The sequence below is a fragment of the Tachypleus tridentatus genome, chromosome 10 (genome assembly GCF_004210375.1).
Source record: "Tachypleus tridentatus isolate NWPU-2018 chromosome 10, ASM421037v1, whole genome shotgun sequence".
NCBI classification, from domain to species: domain Eukaryota; kingdom Metazoa; phylum Arthropoda; class Merostomata; order Xiphosura; family Limulidae; genus Tachypleus; species Tachypleus tridentatus.
The window spans coordinates 130,047,771-130,070,192 of NC_134834.1; the positions used below are offsets into that span (position 1 = coordinate 130,047,771).

At 34.3% G+C, this 22,422-nt stretch overlaps 1 protein-coding gene across 7 annotated transcripts in view; it reads right to left on the bottom strand.

The window, feature by feature from the left end:
* LOC143230304 (dynein heavy chain domain-containing protein 1-like) overlaps nt 1-22,422 on the bottom strand; it is a 261,985-nt gene that overhangs the window by 18,754 nt on the left and 220,809 nt on the right. For all 7 annotated transcript variants that reach the window (XM_076463582.1, XM_076463581.1, XM_076463580.1 and 4 more), the window contains 5 exons: nt 14,456-14,697; nt 10,500-10,713; nt 8,465-9,473; nt 7,572-7,698; nt 6,575-6,927 (listed from right to left, as the gene is read on the bottom strand). In XM_076463582.1, coding sequence (XP_076319697.1) covers nt 6,575-6,927; nt 7,572-7,698; nt 8,465-9,473; nt 10,500-10,713; nt 14,456-14,697 — 1,945 coding nt within the window. The remainder of the gene's footprint in view (nt 1-6,574; nt 6,928-7,571; nt 7,699-8,464; nt 9,474-10,499; nt 10,714-14,455; nt 14,698-22,422) is intronic.

Genomic DNA, 22,422 nt, shown 5'->3' on the forward strand with positions numbered 1-22,422 from the left:
GACAGCACTCCACCATGGTCCACCTGATTTGACTTGAACGTCAATCAGAGAAGCTTTTCTCAAATGACAACATTTTGCATTAGTATTCTTTTACATTGAGAAGGCTTATGATACAACATGGAGGTATGGCATTTTGCAAGACCTCCATATATATGGGTTACGTGGCTCATTCATCATCAGGGACTTCAATTCTGCACTGGGGCTTTTTGCACTTCCCCAGTTCAGAGCTTATACATAGTCTCATAAACCATCTTTGCACCTCTTCTCTTTGCAACTGTCTTTACTATATGATTCTAAACTTTGTTTCTTACCAAAACATCCCACCTAGTGTTGTGTTTTCCTTCCTGTGTGGGCCATGCTTTTTCAGAACAAATAGTTTGGCATTGCTCTTTTTGGCCTTCATATCCAGATGCAGTTGGATGAATTAGGTCTGTCCTTGGATAACATTGCTGTATCCACTGGTCAGCCCATCCCACCATGGGTTCTTACAGTCCCCAAATGTGACGTATCTTTAAGTCATCTGAGAAAGGTAGACACTCTTGATCGGAAATACTGTCTGCTATTTGCTGAACATACTTGAACCATCTTGCCATTCCTATTTATACAGATGGTTCAAAATCATGTGACTGTGTTGGCTCTGCCATGGTTTGTTGTGGTTCAGTGGTTGCGTGCAGAATCCCCTCTATAGCTTCTGTGTTCACTGCTGAACTGTACACCATATCTTTTGCCCTGGATCACATAGAAGCTAAGCAGTACTCAAACTGCACTATTTATACTGACTTGCTTGGCTTTCTACTGGCCCTGGAATAGCTTCATGTTGGTTCAAACCCTATTCTCACCGACATTCACAACCGACTGGCCCATTTCTCTTTAACGTGTACTTCTATCCAGTTTTTCTGGATACTGAGCCACGTTGGTATTCACAGGAACGAGTTTGCTGACACCGCAGCTAAGTCTATCTGCTCTGTCACTATCACCGCTGTGCCTCTTCCATACATGGACTGTGGTCCTGTATTCAAGACTCGGCTCCATTCCAGTTGGCAGTCGACTTGGAGTGAGCAACAAGAAAACAAGCTTTTCCAAATAAAATCCTATATTGGGCTTTGGCCATCTAGCTTCCGTAAGGTTCGGAAGGAGGAAGTTGTTCTAACTAGACTACACATTGGTCACAGTTTTTTAACTCATCGTTTTCTTTTATCTGGAACTGTTGCACCAGTGTGTAGTTTGTGTAACACTCAAATCACTGTAAGCCACACTTTACTTTCTTGACATCGTTATGACTCTCAATGACGGCACTATCTCACTATCTCTAGTTCAATTTGAACTTGAAAAATGGCCAGAACATTAAATAACTCGACACCAGGACTGGAAAGGCCAACTTCAGGTGACTAATGCTGCTGTTTGAACTATGTGTTTGAAGTACCCATTAGTCATCCTGGTGAGTTGTTATTATAAATTTGCTGCAATTCTTTTAAAAACTTTTATTACTTTACCTTTTGGTACTGGCCATAATGACACATAACCTGGAACCGGGACTAGTAAGACCAACTTCAGGTGACTGACAGTGGTTCTTGTACTTACCTGTTAGTCTTCCTATCAGGTTATGATAATTACCATTATGCTACAGAAAGTCCTTTACAACTTTTTAGACTGGATGTCAACATTGGTTTTATGCCATTTTATGTTTTTAATTGCTGTTTTGTTTTTACCTTCATTTCCTTTTATGAATTTTACTACATTTACTTTACTTTTACCTTTTTATCAGACATTTGGCTAATTATTCTTACGATTTTGCTACATGTCTTTTAAAACTTTTATTACTTTACCTTTTGGTACTGGCCATAATGACACATAACCTGGAACCGGGACTGGAAAGACCAACTTCAGGTGACTGACAGTGGTTCTTGTACTTACCTGTTAGTCTTCCTATCAGGTTATGATAATTACCATTATGCTACAGAAAATCCTTTACAACTTTTTAGACTGGATGTCAACATTGGTTTTATGCCATTTTATGTTTTTAATTGCTGTTTTGTTTTTACCTTCATTTCCTTTTTTGAATTTTACTACATTTATTTTACTTTTACCTTTTTATTGGACATTTGGCTAATTATTCTTACGATTTTGCTACATGTCTTTTAAAACTTTTATTACTTTACCTTTTGATAATGGCTGTTATGATGCATAACCTGGAACCAGGACTGGGAAGGCCAACTTCAGGTGACTGATGGTGGTTCTTGTACTTACCTGTTAGTCTTCCTGGCAGGTTATGATCATTACCATTATGCTAGAGAAAGTCCTTTACAACTTCTCTTACCCTGCTTTCTCTCTTAACATTGTAGACTAGGTGTCAACATTGGTTTTATGCTTTTTCTGTTTTTCAATGCTGTTTTGTTTTACCTTCATTTTCTTTTACATATTTTACTACATTTAATTTATTTTTACCTTTTTACCTAGCTGCTTTGTGCCATAAAACATTAAATCAACCAACCAACCAACCAATCAATCTTGTCATGTGGCAGGCAGGATTCCACCAAGAACAAGGATACTGTGGGAAATGTGGAGATTTTAGGAATACACTGAGTAGCTGCCTGGACAATACAGTCATCTACTGATGTCTTACACACAATGGCAGGATTAAGTTTTGAGAGAGTGGTGAAAGAAGGCCAGTTATCCTGGTCGAACTTCCTTTGAGACATGCAGGTTGGATGGCATCAACCATAGCCAGTCAGTTTCTCTCAAAATAATAGGGAAATGAACACTGCCCCATGTATTACTGTCAACTCTCCAAAAAAAGTAAGTGGAAAATGAAGGGGACCAGACAGAAAGATTTATAGAAGTAGAAGACTGACTAGGTGCATGAAAATAAGTATAATAACCAGTATTGAATAGAGACAGGTTGTGGTTCAAGAGCATATGCTCTATAGCACAATCACTCCAATCAATACTAGCACCACCCCAGAGGGGATTATGTCCATTAAAATCCCCCAGTAGTAAAAAGGGGGATGATAACTGCTCAGTGAGGGCATTGAGGTCTGACTGATTATAGATCTCTTTAGGAGGCAGGTAGAGAGAACAAATAGTGCATGCACGACCCAAAAGAAACACAGATGGCTACAGCCTACAAGAGTGTATCAAGTGGCAAAGACAGGCTGGGTACATGCTGATCAACCAGCATTGCCACCCACCATGCACTCGTCCTTCACATGACCTGTTGTTTCTATACAAGGAAAACTGCCGAAGGGTGACTGTATAAGCAGGTTTCAGAAACGTTTCCTGTAAGGAAAAGCACAAGGGATGGTAAGAATCAATCAAATCTTTAATGTCATTTAAATTTGATTGAAAACCTTGACAGTTTCATTGAATCAGAGTGGCTATGGTTATTTATGTAGAGGAGAATGTGGTGGGGAGATCTGTTTGTGACCACGTTTTTTTTTTATTAGACAAAGATGGATCAACCTCCATGGATCCTGCCCTGGGTCAAGTAGGCAGGTCTCTGTCTGCAGACAAAGATTCTAATGACTGAGGGCATAAATGAATGGTAGATTTACTTCTTGGGGCTGCAGAAGAGGAAGCACCTGAGGAAAAACTTAAACCTAAAGGAAGTGAAACTGGACAGTCACTGGAAGGAGCGGTAGGGACAGAGATGGAAGCAGACATAAATGCATCAACGTTTTTAATTATCACATGTCCAAGACGGAGTTATGGACAATCTTCAAGCCTCTTAGTAGGTGATATTATTAACACTCTTTAAGCATTGCACCTCTTTCTCTTCTACCTATTGAGGGCAAAAAATAGAGTAAGAGAGGTGTGGCCCACTACAATTAACACAGTGTGGTTCCAGGTTGATGTCGTAAGCGTCATGACCTTTACCACCACAATGAGCACATATCAAAGAACCACGACATGATGTTTTTGAGTGACCAAACCACTGACACTGGAAACATCTGAAAGGATTAGGAATCTAAGGCCATATCTTGCAGTTCAAATAACCTGCTTTGACTGTGGCAGGAGAACATGTTCACTCTTTAACAAATGAAAATGAGCCCAGGACAGTAAATTCATTAAATGTCAATGGATTAAGAAGAGGTATAAATAATTTGGTTGTTTTTATAACTGTGCATTTTGATTGCAGATGGTATAGAGCATAATAATTTGTTTGTTTGTTTTGAATTTAGTACAAAGATACATGAAGGCTATCTGCTCTAGGCGTCCACAATTTAGCAATGTAAGACCAGAGAGAAGGCAGTTAGTCATAATTCCGTCTTTATGAGTGAAGTTTTGGCATACTGCAGTAATGCCTTGGTTGGAGAAACCAGCGAGGATTTCTGGCTCTGGAATGTTCCTTAAATCCCTCTGAACTATAACTCCTCTGGAAGAATTCAAAATTGCATGGGGAGTAACCACAATGGCTTTTGATTTAAAGAGGAGTTTGGTGTGTTGTGGTAAAGATGCTTCCACAAAATGTCTCCAGAGTACAACTTCTTTACTGACTTTGGAGAGGCAGCAAGTCCCTCTAATCCCTTCTGAATGAAAAATGGAGACATCTGCCCCAAGGATTTCTTAGATAATGAATAGAGAATTAGAAACTGAAGTGTTGAATCTGGCTGTAATATTGACTGTACATCAGGTCATCCATGTGTGGTTATTTCCCAATGCTCTGTTTTTTTTCCAACTTTTTTTCATTTGTATTTATTTTGGCAGAAAGAAGGGTATCCATAATAAAGAAGCTACATTTCAGTGCCCACTGACCCCACCCACCATGGAGCCCTACAAGGAGATGCACTACAGTGCTAAATAACACCAAGGATACGTGAGCACTAATACCCAAACATCAGCATCAGATACAATATTCATAGGTCACCATGCACGGCAAACACCTGGGTAGATATTTAGGCCCAGGAGGAGGTAAACTGAAAGAAAAGAACCTTCTCTGGATGGTCCCCTCACCATGTACAGGAATCCACACCGAGGGGTATTCCTCATGTTCCTAAGTTACTTATGACTCCTGTACTTCTGCTAAAGAAAATATTTAAATAGGGTGTACAGTCTGCGTATTCTCAAGAAAGCTAGTATGGGTATTAAACCTGTAATTAAAATAAAGTACACAACAACGTTTCAACCTTCTTACATAATCTTTGGTTTAACAACGTTTTTTTTCTTAACCTGAAGATGACCTAAGATGGTCAAATTGTTGTTATGTACTTTATTTTAATTAAAGTTTTAATACCAATACCAGCCTTCTTGAGAAAACATTTTTACTTCAATTTGGTTTCTTGTCATCTTGTTTTAGGAAAAAGTGATTTTTTGTTTTAAAACCACAAGGACACCCATTTTTCACCATTTAAAACCAAAATCTCTACACAAGAACAAGCTTTTACTGTTTTTCAAATAATCTATCCATGTTTTGGTTGTGGCCACATTTGATGGACATTTTGATAATTTTCCAGATTTATCATGGAGTATTGAACTAGAAGCAATGTTTTAACAGTTAAAGAATGAGGATTTTAACTTAACAACAGTGATTTATATTCTGAATATTGCCTTCATGTTAACTGCTTGGATGATATAATTAGATTTATTTAACTTGGCACTTATAGCTGTTTGGTGTTACAAGTAAATTTACTCCATGGTATCACAAAAACTTTTCCTCACAGTGTGACAATCAGGATACTCACATGCCCTTGAATTTCCCATTTTAGTACTGTGTGTGCATACATCACTGAGTAAAAGTGCAACTTGTGGATTCTGATACTGATAAAAAACTTAAAAAGGTCAAATTTTACATTTCATTTGCTAGGAGATAATTTATACTTTTTAAGAACCCAGCAGAAATTTAATTATGTACTCAAAGGATTAAAATACTAAGATTAAAAGTAACATCTACCAGTATCAATTAGGTGGCTGGAGAATTACTTCTAAGAATCGATGTATTTTAATAGTGGAATTGTCAAGTATTTTAACTAATGGTTTATATTTGTGATGTTTGGAATGGATATGGGCATAAAAGTAGCCACAAAGAAATAGTGTTCTGCTAAAGGTAAAAATTTCTATATCACATCACTTGTGTCCTTTAAAAGTTCTAACTAAATTATATTTCTACAAAGTATCATTGCTATAATGCTCTCATTTTTATTGCAAATGTATAAAATTCAATATTAAGTTCACATCATTTTTTTAAAAGTTGATTAGCTATAAAAACTTCTAATTCATAGTTTTATTCTTATTTACCTTAATATTACTTTATGAAATGTTTACATGATTCAATTTTAAGATCCTACAAGAACTGCTTTTCTAAAAGAAATTTGTAAAACTTTACCTTTTATTCTACAGGGTGTTTGGAAAGTCCCTGTGCACATATATATTTATTAACATACAAAACTGCACAGTGACTTTCCGAACACCCTGTAGTTTCATAAATATAATGAAAGCATAACAGTCTATTCATTCCTACTCATTTTTCTGAATGCTTTATATCTGTCCAACTTGTTAACTTTTACTTTATTTAAGTTACTTGGGGAATTTTTATGTATCCTATGAACTATGTAGCTGTAAGACATATCAACACACATACCTTCACTTTCATTTTCAAACTTCTGTTTGCCGTTTTCCAGTAACACTGAAATTATCTTAGAAAATGGAAGTCCTTTAGTTAATGGTATCTCTCCTAAAACTTTGTACATCACAGCTATGTAACTGCTAACTTCCACAAAAGGTGCCTTATCTTGATCAAGTTTCTGGAACAGTGCACTTGTTTCATCTAGCAATCTTGTGGAGTTTTCTGCTGCTTCTCGGCTGTTGCTTACAATAGCTCTGCCACTTTCCAGCTCAACTAAATTTTTGCCTTTTCCAATCAGTTCCTGCCACAACTGAATTTTAAGTGTTTCTAAATTTTTTCTGTGGTAGAGGTCATCACGATAAAGTGCTCTAAAGTTACAAACAGTTACATGGGTATTAGATTAGAAGTACGACAATATTACAGTTGATTACAAAAATTTGAAATTTTATCTCAATCATTTTTTTGAGCAATTCATTTCTTGGTGTAATGACAAATGAAATGTGTACCTGTATATACCAAAAATATTGGTAAAAATACCAATACCAAAATAATCACACCTTTGTCAAAATATTTCACACACACAATACAATAAGTATTCAAAATTAAAATACTCAGATATCAGTCATTAAAAAAGAATTTCTATTCACATAGAAACTTTCTGAATGATCTTTTCATCCCACTATTTTATCCATATTACAGTTATGAGATTAATACTTTAATCCATAATATTCAATGCTTTTTACAATAGCTTTAGAACTATCACCAAACTACTTTAGTCTTCATGATATTTAAATTCGCTACTCATTTGATTTATTTATAGATGCCCATATTCCAGAAGATTACTCATTACCTGAGAAACAACTGCATATGTTTTTATAAACATTTCAGAGTTGTATCTTACTTAGAAGTATAGTTGTTGTTTTTTACCAAGTATCACACTAAAGGGTACAATTGAAAATTAAAGCTCTATAAAATGTTTTTATTATAACAAAACTATTCAATATGTTTTTACCTTTCCATAGATAAAAATCTTTGTTTCTCAAAAGCCAGAATTTCTTGAGTTATGCTCTCAACTAAGCCTTCATGTGTCAAAGATAGGTCAAGAAGCGGCATTTTCTCCAACAGTAAAGATCTTTTAACTAAATAAAAAATGTTTTCAATGTGAAATCAACCAGTGCTATAAAATATATGGTTAGTTAGAGCAGTGAGAGGTATAGAGAATATTATGCAGCTCTTTGCATTATACAAGCCTCATTCATAGTAAAAGTTAGGAATATTTAAGACATTATAAATATTTATTTTATCTCTTCTCTCACTGTTTCACATATTTCAGCAATTACTTCATTTACTATTAATTAAATGAATGAAAGAATTCATAATAACTGTATAAAATTATTGAAATATTCATGAAACTTAAATTAAACATTTATGCTTTAAGACTTGATCCATTCTAATCATTATGACAATCTATAGGAATGAATTAACAAAAGAAACAGAAATGATGAAGTATGAAACAGTTTTTAAAAGCACATCAAGGCTATAAAATAACCATTTAAAAACAATAATTAAAACTGTTAGGACTATACATCAATGATGGATGTAAAATAACAAGCTTAAAGCAATAAATAAAACTATTTAAGGACTTATTTATATAACATAGGAATTCAATAACTATATGAAAATGTTAAATAATTGTCAAAGAATATGTTTTAGTCATCTAGGTATATAGATTTTATATCGATATTTATATGGTATTACAAGCACTGTTTATTATGTAATGTAAAATTTACCAGTGTCTACAATTTTTGTTTAGTACCTGATTTTTGTTTTGTGAAAATACTTCATGCAATAGTTATAAAATTTCTAAGTGTTTTGCATATAATAGTAAACTACTAAATAACTTACCTAATTCATAGAGGGGAAGCCCTGAGACAAGAAATACTGGTAAATTTTCAGATGAGCTATGAAATTCTTTAGTTTTGGCTAATAACCACAATGGTAATCCAGAACACAGATCAAAATCTTTTACCATCAACGGGATATTTGTAGAATCAGCTGATTTCAACTTGTATTCCAGTTCAGGATCTTCACCATACAGTACAAGTATGCTCTCTTGTTCTACATTTTTTTTGTACTCAAATACTCTTGGAGCATCTGAAGTCAACTTGGTGTCTGATGTCTTCTGATCGCTTGAATCATGTTCCAAGATCATTTCAATCCACTTCACTGCTATATCTTCTGGATCATGTATCAATAAATAGGCAAAATATTTATTAAGTATGTGTTTTTTTAAAATTGCAAATTTTTCAAGGGTTTGTGGATCAGCTGGGAGTCCCTGTACTTTGTTTTGAAGGAGAAGCTGATGAGGAATAAAATCACTTCTAGTAACAACACATTCTTCTTCTTCTATTAATTCTGTGTGATTATCATTAGTGCTAGGATAATAAGAAGGCAGCTGGTACTTTAACATCTGCTGCATTGAGTATTGTTGAGTATCTTCCATCATGCTTTGTTCAGTACACCCAATAATTGATCTACAGTGTGTATAGAGATAAGACCTTTTACTGTTTCCAACTGACCCCATGTATGTTAACACTGAGGCAGTCAACAGGGCATCACCATGAGCAGTGTGAATCCAATGCTTCCCTTGACTAACTGCATGCTCCCATTGTCCAATAACCCAGTTCATCTCTTGGATTACTTTACAAACTAAGGCTAGGTTGTTTTCCTCAGTAGCTATCTGTTCATTAACTTTACTTTTTGCAACTTCTGATATTTGTAAGTTTTGTTTCTTGGTGTTCAGCTCATTTTCAAGTGTCTCACAGGCAGCTCGTTCCTTGGTTAGTTCTTCTTTTAGAGTATTTACTTCTCTCTGCACCTTAGCTTTGTTTGTATATAGGGGTTTTAGAGTTTGCTGTTTAGAAAGAATTAAATTAAATTTAATGCACAAAGTATATGAAACTTTATATGGAAAAATAGCTTACAGTCTGTACTTTCTATTTTGAACTACTAGTAGATTTAAAACTGATAATATGATTGAAAACATCAAAAGTAATTTATAATTTGCCACAAAATGTTGGTAAAGTAGTACATTTTCCAGTTTAATTGTGGCTTGCAAGAACAAAATGAAGACGTGCAGTACTCACTTCCAAAGTTATACTTGCTTGAAAGATGCCATTCAATAATATAATGGTGTTCTTGTCTTAAAATATGTTTAAACATCATAAATTAAAGAACTGGATTTACCTGTACAGCTGAAAAAGTTTATGCATAATGAATACAGTTATTTGTCAAATGAGTGACCTGCCAGTTTACCATGTAGACTATTATAACAATAACTTTCAAGTATCACTGTCCATAAACTTTGTCTTTTAAACTCAGGAGTAAACAAAATGAACTCAAGATTATGAATTACAATCTGATGTTTACTTTCAGTTATGTTTAAATATCATAGATATATGATTATATATGCAGACTTAAATAATAAGTACTCAAAATTAGGTATTGCAATCTGTTATTTGCTTCTAACTGTGTTTAAACATCATAGATACATGTTTATTTAAGCAAGTTTAAAATTAATACAAATTTAAGTCTGACTTTCACATCCACTTATGTTTAACTATCATGATTCAGTATTCATGATAAGGTCATAGTGAGCAGATAACAACTGTTGTCATGATCAGTAGCCCAGCTAGTAGTTGGGCAGCTAAAGACAACAATGGTAATGAATTCAGGATAATACACTGCCATGTTGAGTGTACTTGTATAATTAGGTAACTTTAAGCTTCATGGTTTAATAAAAAAGTTGACTCCTACAAGTAAGTAACTGGTACAAATAATATAAATACAACAACACAGTGAAACAGATATCAACTTGCATAAGTAATGTTTCTATAAAATAAGAAAAATAAACATTTCAAGCAAGCTAATTTGAAAATACCTTTACAGTCAGGTAAGTGTAAACAGCATGAATCCAGGTACATAATGAAGCAGCAGGTTCACTGGCAGCTGCTATTACAGAGGGAGTAAAACTGGGGTCACTGATGTAATTTTTAAGCTGGTTGAAGGTACTCTCGGATATTGATTCCACATCAAAGTATTCAAGCTTGGAGGTGAAATTGTCTGAAACTAAAAGATGTCTTCCACTTTCCCATCTAAAAGATTTATAAAACAATATTTCATTGTTTATACTTATCAAATCCATATGCAGTCATATCTAAATTTAAAATAAACTGGAAAAATGTATCTTTTATAATGATGAATAAAATCTTATGGTAAGAGTTTAGTATCTAGCCCTCACTCTTACAAATTAAATGTTTCATTGCAGTTGTTTATAAGAAAAGGTTTCTGCATGTAGAAACTAATACAAATCTATCAATTTCACAAATTCTATCTTCATTCAGAATATCTGGGTAAGACATTCATTAAAGCTGACAAAAAATGTGTTATTGTTTCTGTAAATAACAGTTGTAACTGACTGCCCAGTAACAAAATAACTTTAGTTTCCCTACAAAAAATCACAACTTATAGAATTGAGATATTTCAGGTAAACTATTATGCTTCAAATGATAAAACTGTCCTAAAGTCAAATTTTTATTGGTCAAATTGGCTTTAAATAAAGAATAATATATTTGAACATCCTAACACTGATCCTATGTAGGATGTTTTAAAAATTCCAAAATAAATGAAATATCTTTTCCAATTAAATATCATTTATCAATAATTCTTGCATCAACCTCACTAGTTTAAAAAAAAATTACATGCACTCTTTTGTTTTTAAAAGTTTAATTGAGTTGTTTGTTCCAAACTCTTTCCCCTGATTACTTGTCTTTAATTACATATAAACTATGTTAAAAAACTTAGTATTCAGGAACGTTAGTTTATACTTTCATCTAAGTAAACAAAAATTTCAAAACCTGAAGCCAATAATAAAAAATCCATCATTTCTAAATACCTGAAACAAGTAAAGCAGTGAACTGGAAAAAATATAATAAATTAATAAACAAGCATTTAAGTAGAAGAATAATTAGCACAGCTTGTATAGTAAAGTGAGAAAAGTTTATAAAACTTGAAATTTTCCATGAAAGGGCACTGCACAAGAGAATAAAGATATGCCTACTAACTAGATCAAATAACATCAAACCAGTTGAATTCCCATAAAGAGAGTAATTAATATTCATGTGGAATAATAACTTGGTTATTTATCCATGTATGGCTGTGTTGGTCATTAGAAATGGGATGGAATTTGTATATAACACACATATCACATGAGATGTGATGATGTCATAGAAACAAAGGTGTTGATTGTCACTACCGAGTGCAATCACTTCTTTAATAGAACATAGCTAGAGTTTACAGAAAAATAGCCATAAAGAGCATGAAACAAAGTTAACAGCTTAAAGTGTACCTAATTAACATCTATATGCATGGATGTCTACTGAGATAAACAGTCATCCTGCTGAAGATGATTAGACAAAGCAATCATGCTTAAGCAAGAGCTCACAAGGTGTAGATAACAGCATGGGTCCAAGTGGGTTAGACTGTATGCATGAAGAATTAAAATTGCCATACTGCTTTGGTAACCTAGACACTACATAAGCTGGTGTCAAGGAAGAATAAAATAGTTAACTATAAAAAGAGCAGCTCAATTTTCTACATCTATCAGAATGCTGATGAAGTATTCTTATTATCTACATGGAGAACAAGTATTTCAATTGTTGCATGTAAAAGCAAAGAAGGAGAAAGTACTAATTAGCTAGTAAAGAGATGAATGTTTTAAACATTATTGATTCATATGGATGTATAAAAATAAAGGTTTTGAATTGAGGTAACATTTATGACCATGATGGTTGAACTGATTGTGGCTTAAAGGAAACTGAGCCCAACTGATATAATAAATATTTTGCTTCATACTTCATAGTTTCTCTCTTTTCATTTTAACTCTTACCATAAACATTCTTAAGAGCTGAGTAAATCTGTAAATCATAAATCTTTAATTATAAATTATTTGAAATGATCTGATGAGGCAAGCTAGTTTCAACCCCATCTCACATACCAGCTGCATGCTGTACTATAGTTTCTGATATTTATCACAGATGAAGAAATTACCATATTTTAAATAACAGGATTTATAAATAATTTTTATGCTGCTTTGTAACATCAACTGTATGATTACAATTTACTTACATTGTAAGTAGGTGTGCAACTCTCATGAAAGTTCGTTATAAAAATGAAACCAGTTGATGAAATAGTTTTAAATTTGTCATGAACGTTCCTATGATTACATACTTTTACAAAAATAAGATATTTTTTTTCTACAATATTTAATAAAAAGATTGTTATTTAATGTAGTTATATGCACTGAGAATCAGAATTTTTCACGAGCAATGCGATTTTCATTTCAAATATAAAAATGCTATTTATTATCTCATAGTTTTCATATTCCATTTACATAATCTCTAGAACATCCTAAATGGATATCAAATGTTTATATTTTATTTTCCATTTTCTCTATAACATCATTAATTCTAGATATTATCATCAACATACAATGTAATGAAATGATTAAAGTTAAGAAAAGGAAACAAGTATGTACTTTTTATACTGTTTATAAATTGCATAATTTCCTATCTTTATCTTTTCATTTATAGTTTATTTTTTAATTTTCCTTTCATTCTTGATTCAAGTATGCAAACTTATTCATGCCAATGAGACCCTGTGGTTTTAACAGTTATTACAGTGCAAAGTTTGTCTACAAATTCTTTCACTAATGCTTACACATGTGAACAATGCCATCTTGCTTAGATATTTTCACAAGTCAAACTACATCAAGTTAAATGTATACGATCATAAAATTTTTAAATATGTATTTATAAACACAAATAATACATAACTAGTTAAAATATAAACGTAAAACTTAAATGCAATTTAATTGTTCAGGAAACTAATACATAAAGGTGAGAAACACTTGCCAAACATTAGGTAAACTTCATGAAAACAATGGACTAAGCTGTTTTTTAATTTCATGCTACAAATCCATTCACTAGTAAAACATTTTTTAAGCTATAATTGAATAATGGAAAATCTCCATTTTATTGGAAGTAAGCACGTCATTCAATTTCAAACTGTCACTTAGCAACACATCTTTGACTTTGCAAGTGTGTATGGCCAATCTTAAGCTTACAAATATTAGAATGTAAGATCCCTATCGAGAAATTCTTGGAAATTTTCAAAATGCTAATGAAAAAAAAGTGGAATTTCAATTTGACCTTGTATGCCAACAATTTTTATTCTGTTCACACAGTATTATATATAATAGCTTGTGAAGTTTAGACAGATCATGTGACATCAAAATGTGCACTTTTAATTGCTGTTTTAAATCTTTCCTTTTAAAATAAATGAATAAAACTTAGAAGTTATAATGTACTTAATAATAGTCATTTCATTAAAATACATTATATTAAATTGGTAAAGTTAAATTTTGAATGTAACTCAGAAAGGGTTTAAAAATAGTGACACTTATATAGGGTTAACAAATATTTGTCAAAATAAAAATAGGACTAAATGCAAAGCACCATAAATGCTACATATTTATAAATATGAAGGCCACACTATGGATGTTAGAAAATTATATTTGCAGAAATCACCCAGGCACTTAAAGCTCTTCAACAATGCTTCTGTTAAATTTCTAAAAAAATCAGGAACATTTAATCTTGTAATAGAGAAAATTAATGATATAATATTCTGTAGAAATTCTGTGTTTTTAACTTTTTTTTCTGAAAACTTGCAGACATTACATCTTATTGTAAAAATCTTACTATTTGATTATAAAAAATGGTTCAGTTAGATCTTCCCTTTATAATCACATATTTCTATCACACTTAAAAATTCTACAACCTCTGAGGACGGCCAAATAGTAAACACAGAGCTTCTACGACATGAGCCACAGCAGGTGGAGGGATTCTGTAACTTTTAATTTCATCTAATCTGGATGGTGCTAAAGCTAACAGTTGTTCAATGGCACCCCAGTAGGTAGGACTAGCCTCCTGAAGCTTGAATTGAATTTTGTTGGACTCATCCTGCATCTTCTGGTCAAGAGATGTCAGCTCAGCTTCTAGCTTGGTACACTTATCTTCCACCTAGAGTTCAAAGTTCAACTTCTATCAGTCAGCTAGTCAACATATGTTCTACTCCTTCATTCATTGACTAAACAAATCAAGTATAGGAAGGAAATGAAATTAATAACAACAATGAGTTGTAAACTGAATCCCTTTCTGACTTATATTTTTCATTGTTTTCCTGGAAAACAGTGTTTGGTTGATTGTCCACAGTCTTTTAAATAATTACATTATGAAATGTATGTAGGTGATACTTGTACAATTTTGGTTTTCTTTCTTACAAAAAATACTACTGAATTTAAATACATATGTTGACACACGTTCTAACTAGCTTTCATTCACAGATCAATTGGATGCATTTAAATGAAACATATAAAATACATTAATAATGGTTTCCTCCCCTTCTAATATTAATATTTAAAGAGAAGCAAGTTTTTCAGAATTAGAAAATAAGTGTACTAATTAAATATACTTCAAAAATGGCAAAAGCCCATTCCAAAAATAATAAAATTGATGACCATTTTCTTTGAACGTATAAGTAAAGCAACAATTTACAGAATGAACTAACATGATTAAGTTTTGCCTCACCTTTACTAATATCTTAAAATAATTTGAATGGGCAGTAACATCACATTCACCAAGGGCATGTTCCAAGACATTTGATTTATTTAGCATTCTTAAATTTGCACGTTCCATCATTTGTGTCTGTAACTTTATCATCACAGAACCAATGCAACCTTGCTTATAAGTATGAAAAGTAAACTGATCAATTACAACTGATGTTTTCTATAAAAGAAATATGATCCCTGTATCCCTTCCATTTATAACTGCAATATGTTTTTAAAACTGAACATCAACTGCATAAGTTTTTCAGGTATACTTTATAAAGTAAGGTGCATATTTATGATACTTAAGAACTTCACAAATTGCTAGCTCTAGAAACTTGTTTGTTTAAATAATCATGAATTATACAAAGTATAAAACAGAATATTTCTGATGTTCCAGAGTTCTTTATGTAAAAATTCAGTAATTCAGATTTTATAACCACAATGAAATAAACTCTTCACCAGATTTTTTTTTAAAATGCAGATGGTATACAACTTAAAAAATTAAAATAAGTACCAGTAAAGGTTTTCTTATGGTAAACTTCACATTTAAAGTTACTAATACATTTACACACTACTGTATCCATACATCCAAGTTTGTAATCTTGCTGATATTCAATGATAATTTTAATGCTTTTATGTTTATTCTTTAAGTTAACACTTTCATAAATTAAGTATGTATATCTAATAATATGTACCTCCACTCACACTACAGCTATTACTTGACTGCCAGGATATCTTCTTTTGCCCATTAGTTTGATTTTTTTCTAACCTCCACTCACACTACTGTTAGAATCCCACATTGATAAGGTGAGGAGTGAGCAAGGACATTATCAATATAGAAAGCATCTGCACAGATTATGGTTGTGTTAACAGAAGACTGGCACCCTAGTGGGGGAACTGCACTACATTCAGCACAGGTATGATCTTCACCCAAAACTTAATTCTTGTATTGTGGGTGGAATTTTACATATTTTATCACCATTATTAGCCATGCCCAAAAACAGATAGCACAAATTCAATGTTGAGGGTTGGAATTATAGTGTCATGGTCCTTATATTCCACATTGCACAAAATTTCTCCTCAACCTAAAAAATTGTGAAAGGCAAAACTCCAGGCTCAAAATGACAGGATCTTGTATGCCTCACTCAACCTGAGGAAACAGGACTTATGTTGTGTGGGATTATATACATTTATTCTTACTTTCAAAGTGTATAAATTCTACTTGTACCTGGAGTATGGAGAGAACACAGAACAAACTATGCTTAACCAAGGACCCAAGATGGTACTGCTCTGCATTTGGAATTAAAAGGAGACATTAGACCCTCTCCCACGAACAATGTATTAAACCAATACTGATCAAAAAGAAGGGACACTTTTAACACAACTGGATAGCTAGATGTGAAATCTGAACTGGTATTAAAGAGTAGGATTCTGCATATCTGGTGCCTCTCCTAACAGCATCATGGAAAAAAAAAAACATTGAGAGACCTGGGAAGGAGGGCCCCCTCAAATTTGCCCTCTTACCTAAGAGTGAAGGAAATTCACACTAACACTGGAGGAACGGTCTCTGTTTACCCCAGAATGACTGGAAACTAGGTGCAGTGAGGATTTCCTAGCTTCACTAGTAGAATCTGGGATGTAACGCACACTGGGAAGCTCATAAAAACATTGTTCTGAAAACAATGCAATAGGTGAACTAAGTTCCCTAAGTTTTTAAAAGCAAACTGACTTCAATTTATTCAATCCAATGATTGGCAGGGAAAGTGCAAGTTCTCCTTATGCTTTATTCCTGATAGTCCATGACAGGCAGTCCACCCTAGTACAGTAACAATACTAGGTCTACCTCTAAATGGTTTCATAGAACACCTCATTTCTACAGAGCCTGTTGCAACCTTAATAAATCATATTGAATTACTGGTTGCTAGTATAGAATTAGTTTGATAAAAGTATACCTGTATACCACAGAGTAGGATCCTATGAAAATGAGATAGAGAACTCTAGAAAATAAAGTAGAGACAAGTGTATCAATGAAAATACTCACCCTTCTGTGTAATCTATTGAAAGAGGTTAAGATAGCTATAGGCGGGTATTGAAAAATGTAGATACTGAGAGATAATTCAAATAATACAAGATAAAAGATTTGGGGGACGTCCACATATCAGCCTGCACAATGTCCTCCAGCAGGCAGTTCAATTGGGCTGATAACGTCATAGAAATTTGATGAATCTCATTAGACATGACTTTCAGAATATTCCTTGTTGTCAAAGAGGGCCCAGAATAGACAATGTGAATTAATTTTGAACCCACCTTATCATTGTAAATGGGAATAAATCCTGGGAAACTGGATGATTACAATGAATAAACAGTCACAGTCTAGCATCTCTAAAGGCATTAGTGGAGTCAAAACCTTCAATATCCTCATTTGACATAACAAGTGATCAAAATCTGATTGGTCATAAAAGTGAGAAATGGTGATCAGATGAATCAGTGAAAATGATTAATCTCTTTCTCTGTCTGACAGTGTCTTAGGGAAAAAGAGCTGGTCTGAAAATGTAGGTAGAATGTTAAAGCATTCTGTAAACAATTAGTTTAAATCATTTTAACTGGTAATGTCTGGAGGTGAGCAGCAATAAAAAAATAAACCTTCAGGGAAAGGTGATATAGAGGATGCCATTTTAAGGCGAAAGGGCATTTAATGTAATTTTAACATACCATTTAGAGAACTGGAGTGATTGTTTGAGAAAAAGAATCCAAAGTAACTTGAAGAAGCCAGAGAGTAGTGGTGACTCTAAACCTTTTTGAGTAATGTATTGAATAGTAGTTGATAAGGCTGCCTTAAACACTATGATTGTCGAATATTGGTTGGTTAGTTGGGTGTTTTATAGTGCAAAGCAACTAGGCTATCTGTGCCAAACATCCGGTAAAAAGTTAAAATTAAAGTAAAATTATTAAAATTCATGAAAGGAAATTAAGGTAAAACAAGGCAAAGTTTAATTTTTGAATTAAAAATATAAATATCATTAAATCCAATTTTTATATCTAGTCTACAGCGGTAATGGAAAAACTACAGTAACACAAGTTGTAAACGACTTTCTGTAGCATAATTGTAATTATCACAACTCTCCAAGAAGACTAACAGGTAAGTTCAAAAACCACTGTTAGTCACCTGAAATTGGCCTTTCCAGTCCTAGCTTCGAGTTATTTGATGTTATGGCCATTCTCAGAAAGTAAAGTAACACAAATTGAAAAGGACTTTCTGCAGTATAAATATAATTATCATAACTCGCCAGAAAGACTAACACATAAGTTCAAAAACCATTGGTTGCCACCAGAAGTTGGCCTTTCCAGTCCTGGTTTCAAGTTATTTGACATTATGGCCATTTTCTAATTTCAAATCAAATTAGATGTACTTTGATTCTTAAAAGGGGAATTACATTAAAAAAGGTTTAATGTATAAATTAAAAGACTTAAATAGCATTAAAAAGATTAATGGCATTTAAAAAACTAAAAACATTTCCAAGGTGTACAGTGTCACCATCGTCACTGTATAATGTTACAGATAAACCTTGGGACAAAACATGTTTAAAATGGTGCTTTCGTTGAGAGTCATAACAACGACAAGACAATAAAATGTGGCTTATTGTGATGTCAGTGTTACACACACAACACACTGGTGCATCAGTCCCAGATTTAAGAAAACAACGAGTTAAAAACCTGTGACCAATGTGTAGTCTAGTTAGAACAACTTCCTCTTTCCGATCCTTATGGAAGCAAGATGGCCAAAGTCCAAGAGAGGATTTATTTGGAAAAGCTTGTTTTCACTTTGCTCATTCCAAGTCGACTGCCAGCTAGCACGGAGCTGAGCCTTAAATACAGGACCATAGTCTTGTATGGGACAGGCACAGTGGTGACAGTGCTAGAGCAAACAGAATTAGCTGCAAGCTTGTTCCCGCAAATACCAACATGACCCAGTTTCCAAGAAAACTAGATAGAAATAGATGTTAAATATAAATGGGCCAGTCAGTTTTGAATATCAGCGAGAACAGGGTGTGAACCAACATGAAGCAATTCCAGGGCTAGTAGAGAACTAAGTGAGTCAGTATAAATAGTGCAGTTGAGTACTGCTTACCTCCTATGTGATCCAGGGCAAGAGAAATGGTATACAGTTCAGCAGTGAACACAAAAGCTGTTGAGGAGATTCTGAGTGCAACCACTGAACCACAACAAACCATGGTAGAACCAACACAATCACCTGATTTTGAACCATCTGTATAAATAGGAAAAGAAGGATGGTTTGAAAGATGTTCAGCAAATAGTAGACAGTATTTCCAATCGGGAGTGTATGCTTTTCTCAGATGACTTAAAGATATGTCACATTTGGGAACTGTAAGAAGCCATGGAGGGATGGAATGACCAGTGGATACAGCAATGTTGTCCAAGAACAGACCCAATTCATCCAACTGTACCTGGGTACAAAAGCCAAAAGGGGCAATGGCAGATCCTCTGTTCTGAAAAGTATGGCTCACTGATGAAGGAAAACACAACCCTAGGTGGGATACTTTGGTAAGGAATGAAGTTTCAAAGCATATAGTAAAGACAATTGCAAACAGCAGAGGTGCAAAGGAAGTTCTAGAGACTGTGTATAAGCTCTAAAATGGGGAAATGCAGAGCCAAGGTCCATGATAATGAACGGGGTCCAGCATCTCTAAGGCTGAGGTCCTGGCAGAGCTGTAGACCAGTGATCTATAGTTCAGTTTTGACTGAATAAGAGTAAAATACATCTTTAGCATAGAACATCAATCTGCTCCCCAAGTGGTGGAAGAGAGGATACAGAGGATGTTCAGTGCTCTTGTACATTTGACCCATAGCTGCTTGATGTGTGGCATATAGGTCAACTTACGGTCCAAGATAATCCCCAAGAACTTTGTCTCAGAGACCAAAGGCAGCACAACTTCACCAATACAGAGTTCAGGAACAGGGTGAATACCCCATTGATGACAAAAGTACATACAAACAATTTCAGAGAGAGAGAGGTTAAAACCATTTGCTGTGGTCCACTTCAGTAAATGATTGAGGGAAGTTTGTAGCTGCTACTCAGTATATCTCACGTTCGACGTCTGACGTGAAATCTGAAAGTTGTCGACATAAAGCCATTTGGCAACAGTAAGTATGACACTCAAAAGACAGCCCTGAGGGAGTCCAAGTTCCTGTAGAAAAGAATGGGAAAGTGTCGAACCAACATGAACTTGGAAATGCCTGTCCATTAAAAATTTCTAATAAAAATAGGCAAATGACCACATAACCTATATATATGGAGGTCTCGCAAAAAGCCATACTTCCATGTTGTATCATTAGCCTTCTCAATGTCAAAGAATATTAATACAAGATATTGTCATTTGAGAAAAAATTCTCTCACTGACATTTCAAGTCAAATTAGGTGGAGCTCTGTCATTGGAACCCACACTGGATGGGTGAGAGGAAGTTGTTTGATTCAAGGAACCAAACAAGATGAGCATTAACCATCCTCTCTAAGGCCTTACAGAGACAGCTTGTTATAACAATTGGATGGTAGTTTAAAGGAATCTTGGAATCCTTCCCAGGCTTAGAGAATGGTAGGACAATAGCCTGGTTCCAGGCATCAGGAAAAATATTCTCCTGTAAGCTCTGGTTAAAAACAATTGGAAGAATAGTAATGAAGAGCCAGTATGAGTTCCACCAGAGTAAAAGGACGATTATAGTCATAGAGACAATCAGCTCAAAAGGAAAAAGGTGATCTATATGCCCAAGTCTTGATGCCTAAGAAAGTGTAGGATAAAGCAGAAGTGCTAGATACCTGACAAAAGCTTTCACCTAAATTATTGGTGATGCTATGGGTGTCAGCTACTTCCTGGCCATCAGAGAAGAAGATCAAGAGGGCAACAGAATTATATTGCCCACTGAACTTTTGAATCTTGTTCCATATGACTTTGGAACTGGTGGTAGAAGATATACTGGTCGTGAACTTAATCCAAGAGTCTTTCTGGATTTGACGTCTTACCCACCTGCTGGAAAGTGATTCAGTACGAGAATGTAGGATACCTACAAAAAATATCCCAGGCCCACTTTTTAGCTTTCTGTGCCCCATAAAAGGCAGAATTCCACCATGGACAAGGATATCACAGAAAACATGTTGAGATTTAGGAATACATAAAGGAGCTGCCTGTATAATACAGTCAGTTACTGCTGCCACACATTTGTCTATTGTGTGACAAATACTTTTCATAGTGAGAGAATAGTGAAGGGGAGCAAATTGAGAAACAAACAGCCATAAAAGACTGACCAGGTGCATGAAAATAAGTATAAGAAGTACTACTGAAAAGAGAAAGGTTGTGATCAGAGAGCATATGCTCCATGAAGCTACCCCTCCCATCAATATTAACACCTCACAAGGGGGGATGATGTCCATTAATGTCCCACAGGATTAAAAATGGAGATGGCAACTGTTCAATAAGAGCATCAAGGTCTGATTGATCATAGGTCTCTCCATGTAACAGGTAGAGAGAACAAACAGTGATGGTATGACCCAAGGAAACACCATCCAAGTGAGGGTGGGCACATGCTGATCAACCAACAGTGCCACCCCACCATGCACTCATCTATCACACAGCCTGTCATTTCTGTGCAAAGAAAACTTCCAAAAAGTGACTTTATCAGCAGGTTTCAGAAATGTTTCTTGTAAGGAAAGACATATAGGATGGTAGGAAGCAATCAGTGCTTTGATGTCGTTCAGATTAGAACGTAAACCTCGACAGTTCCATTGTGTCAAGATGGTCATTTTTTTAAGTGTAGGTAAATTGGGTAGAGAGTCCTTCTGTTTATGACCACGTCTTTTTTCTTTATTGTCTTTATTCAAGGTAAATCTGTCAACCATAGGTTTATTGGGCAGGAATTTGTTGTTGGAAGAGGATTTCAGCAAATGAGGACATGAACGAATGATTGTTTTGCATTTTGAGGTTGGAGAAAAATATGTATCCAAGAAAATGCCCATTCCCGGACCAAAGGAAGTGGGTCATGGGATTTGCTGAAATGTATGTTAGGGACAGAGATGGGTGTTGATGTTGATTCATCAACGTTTTTAAGTATGGAGGTCAAAAGACTT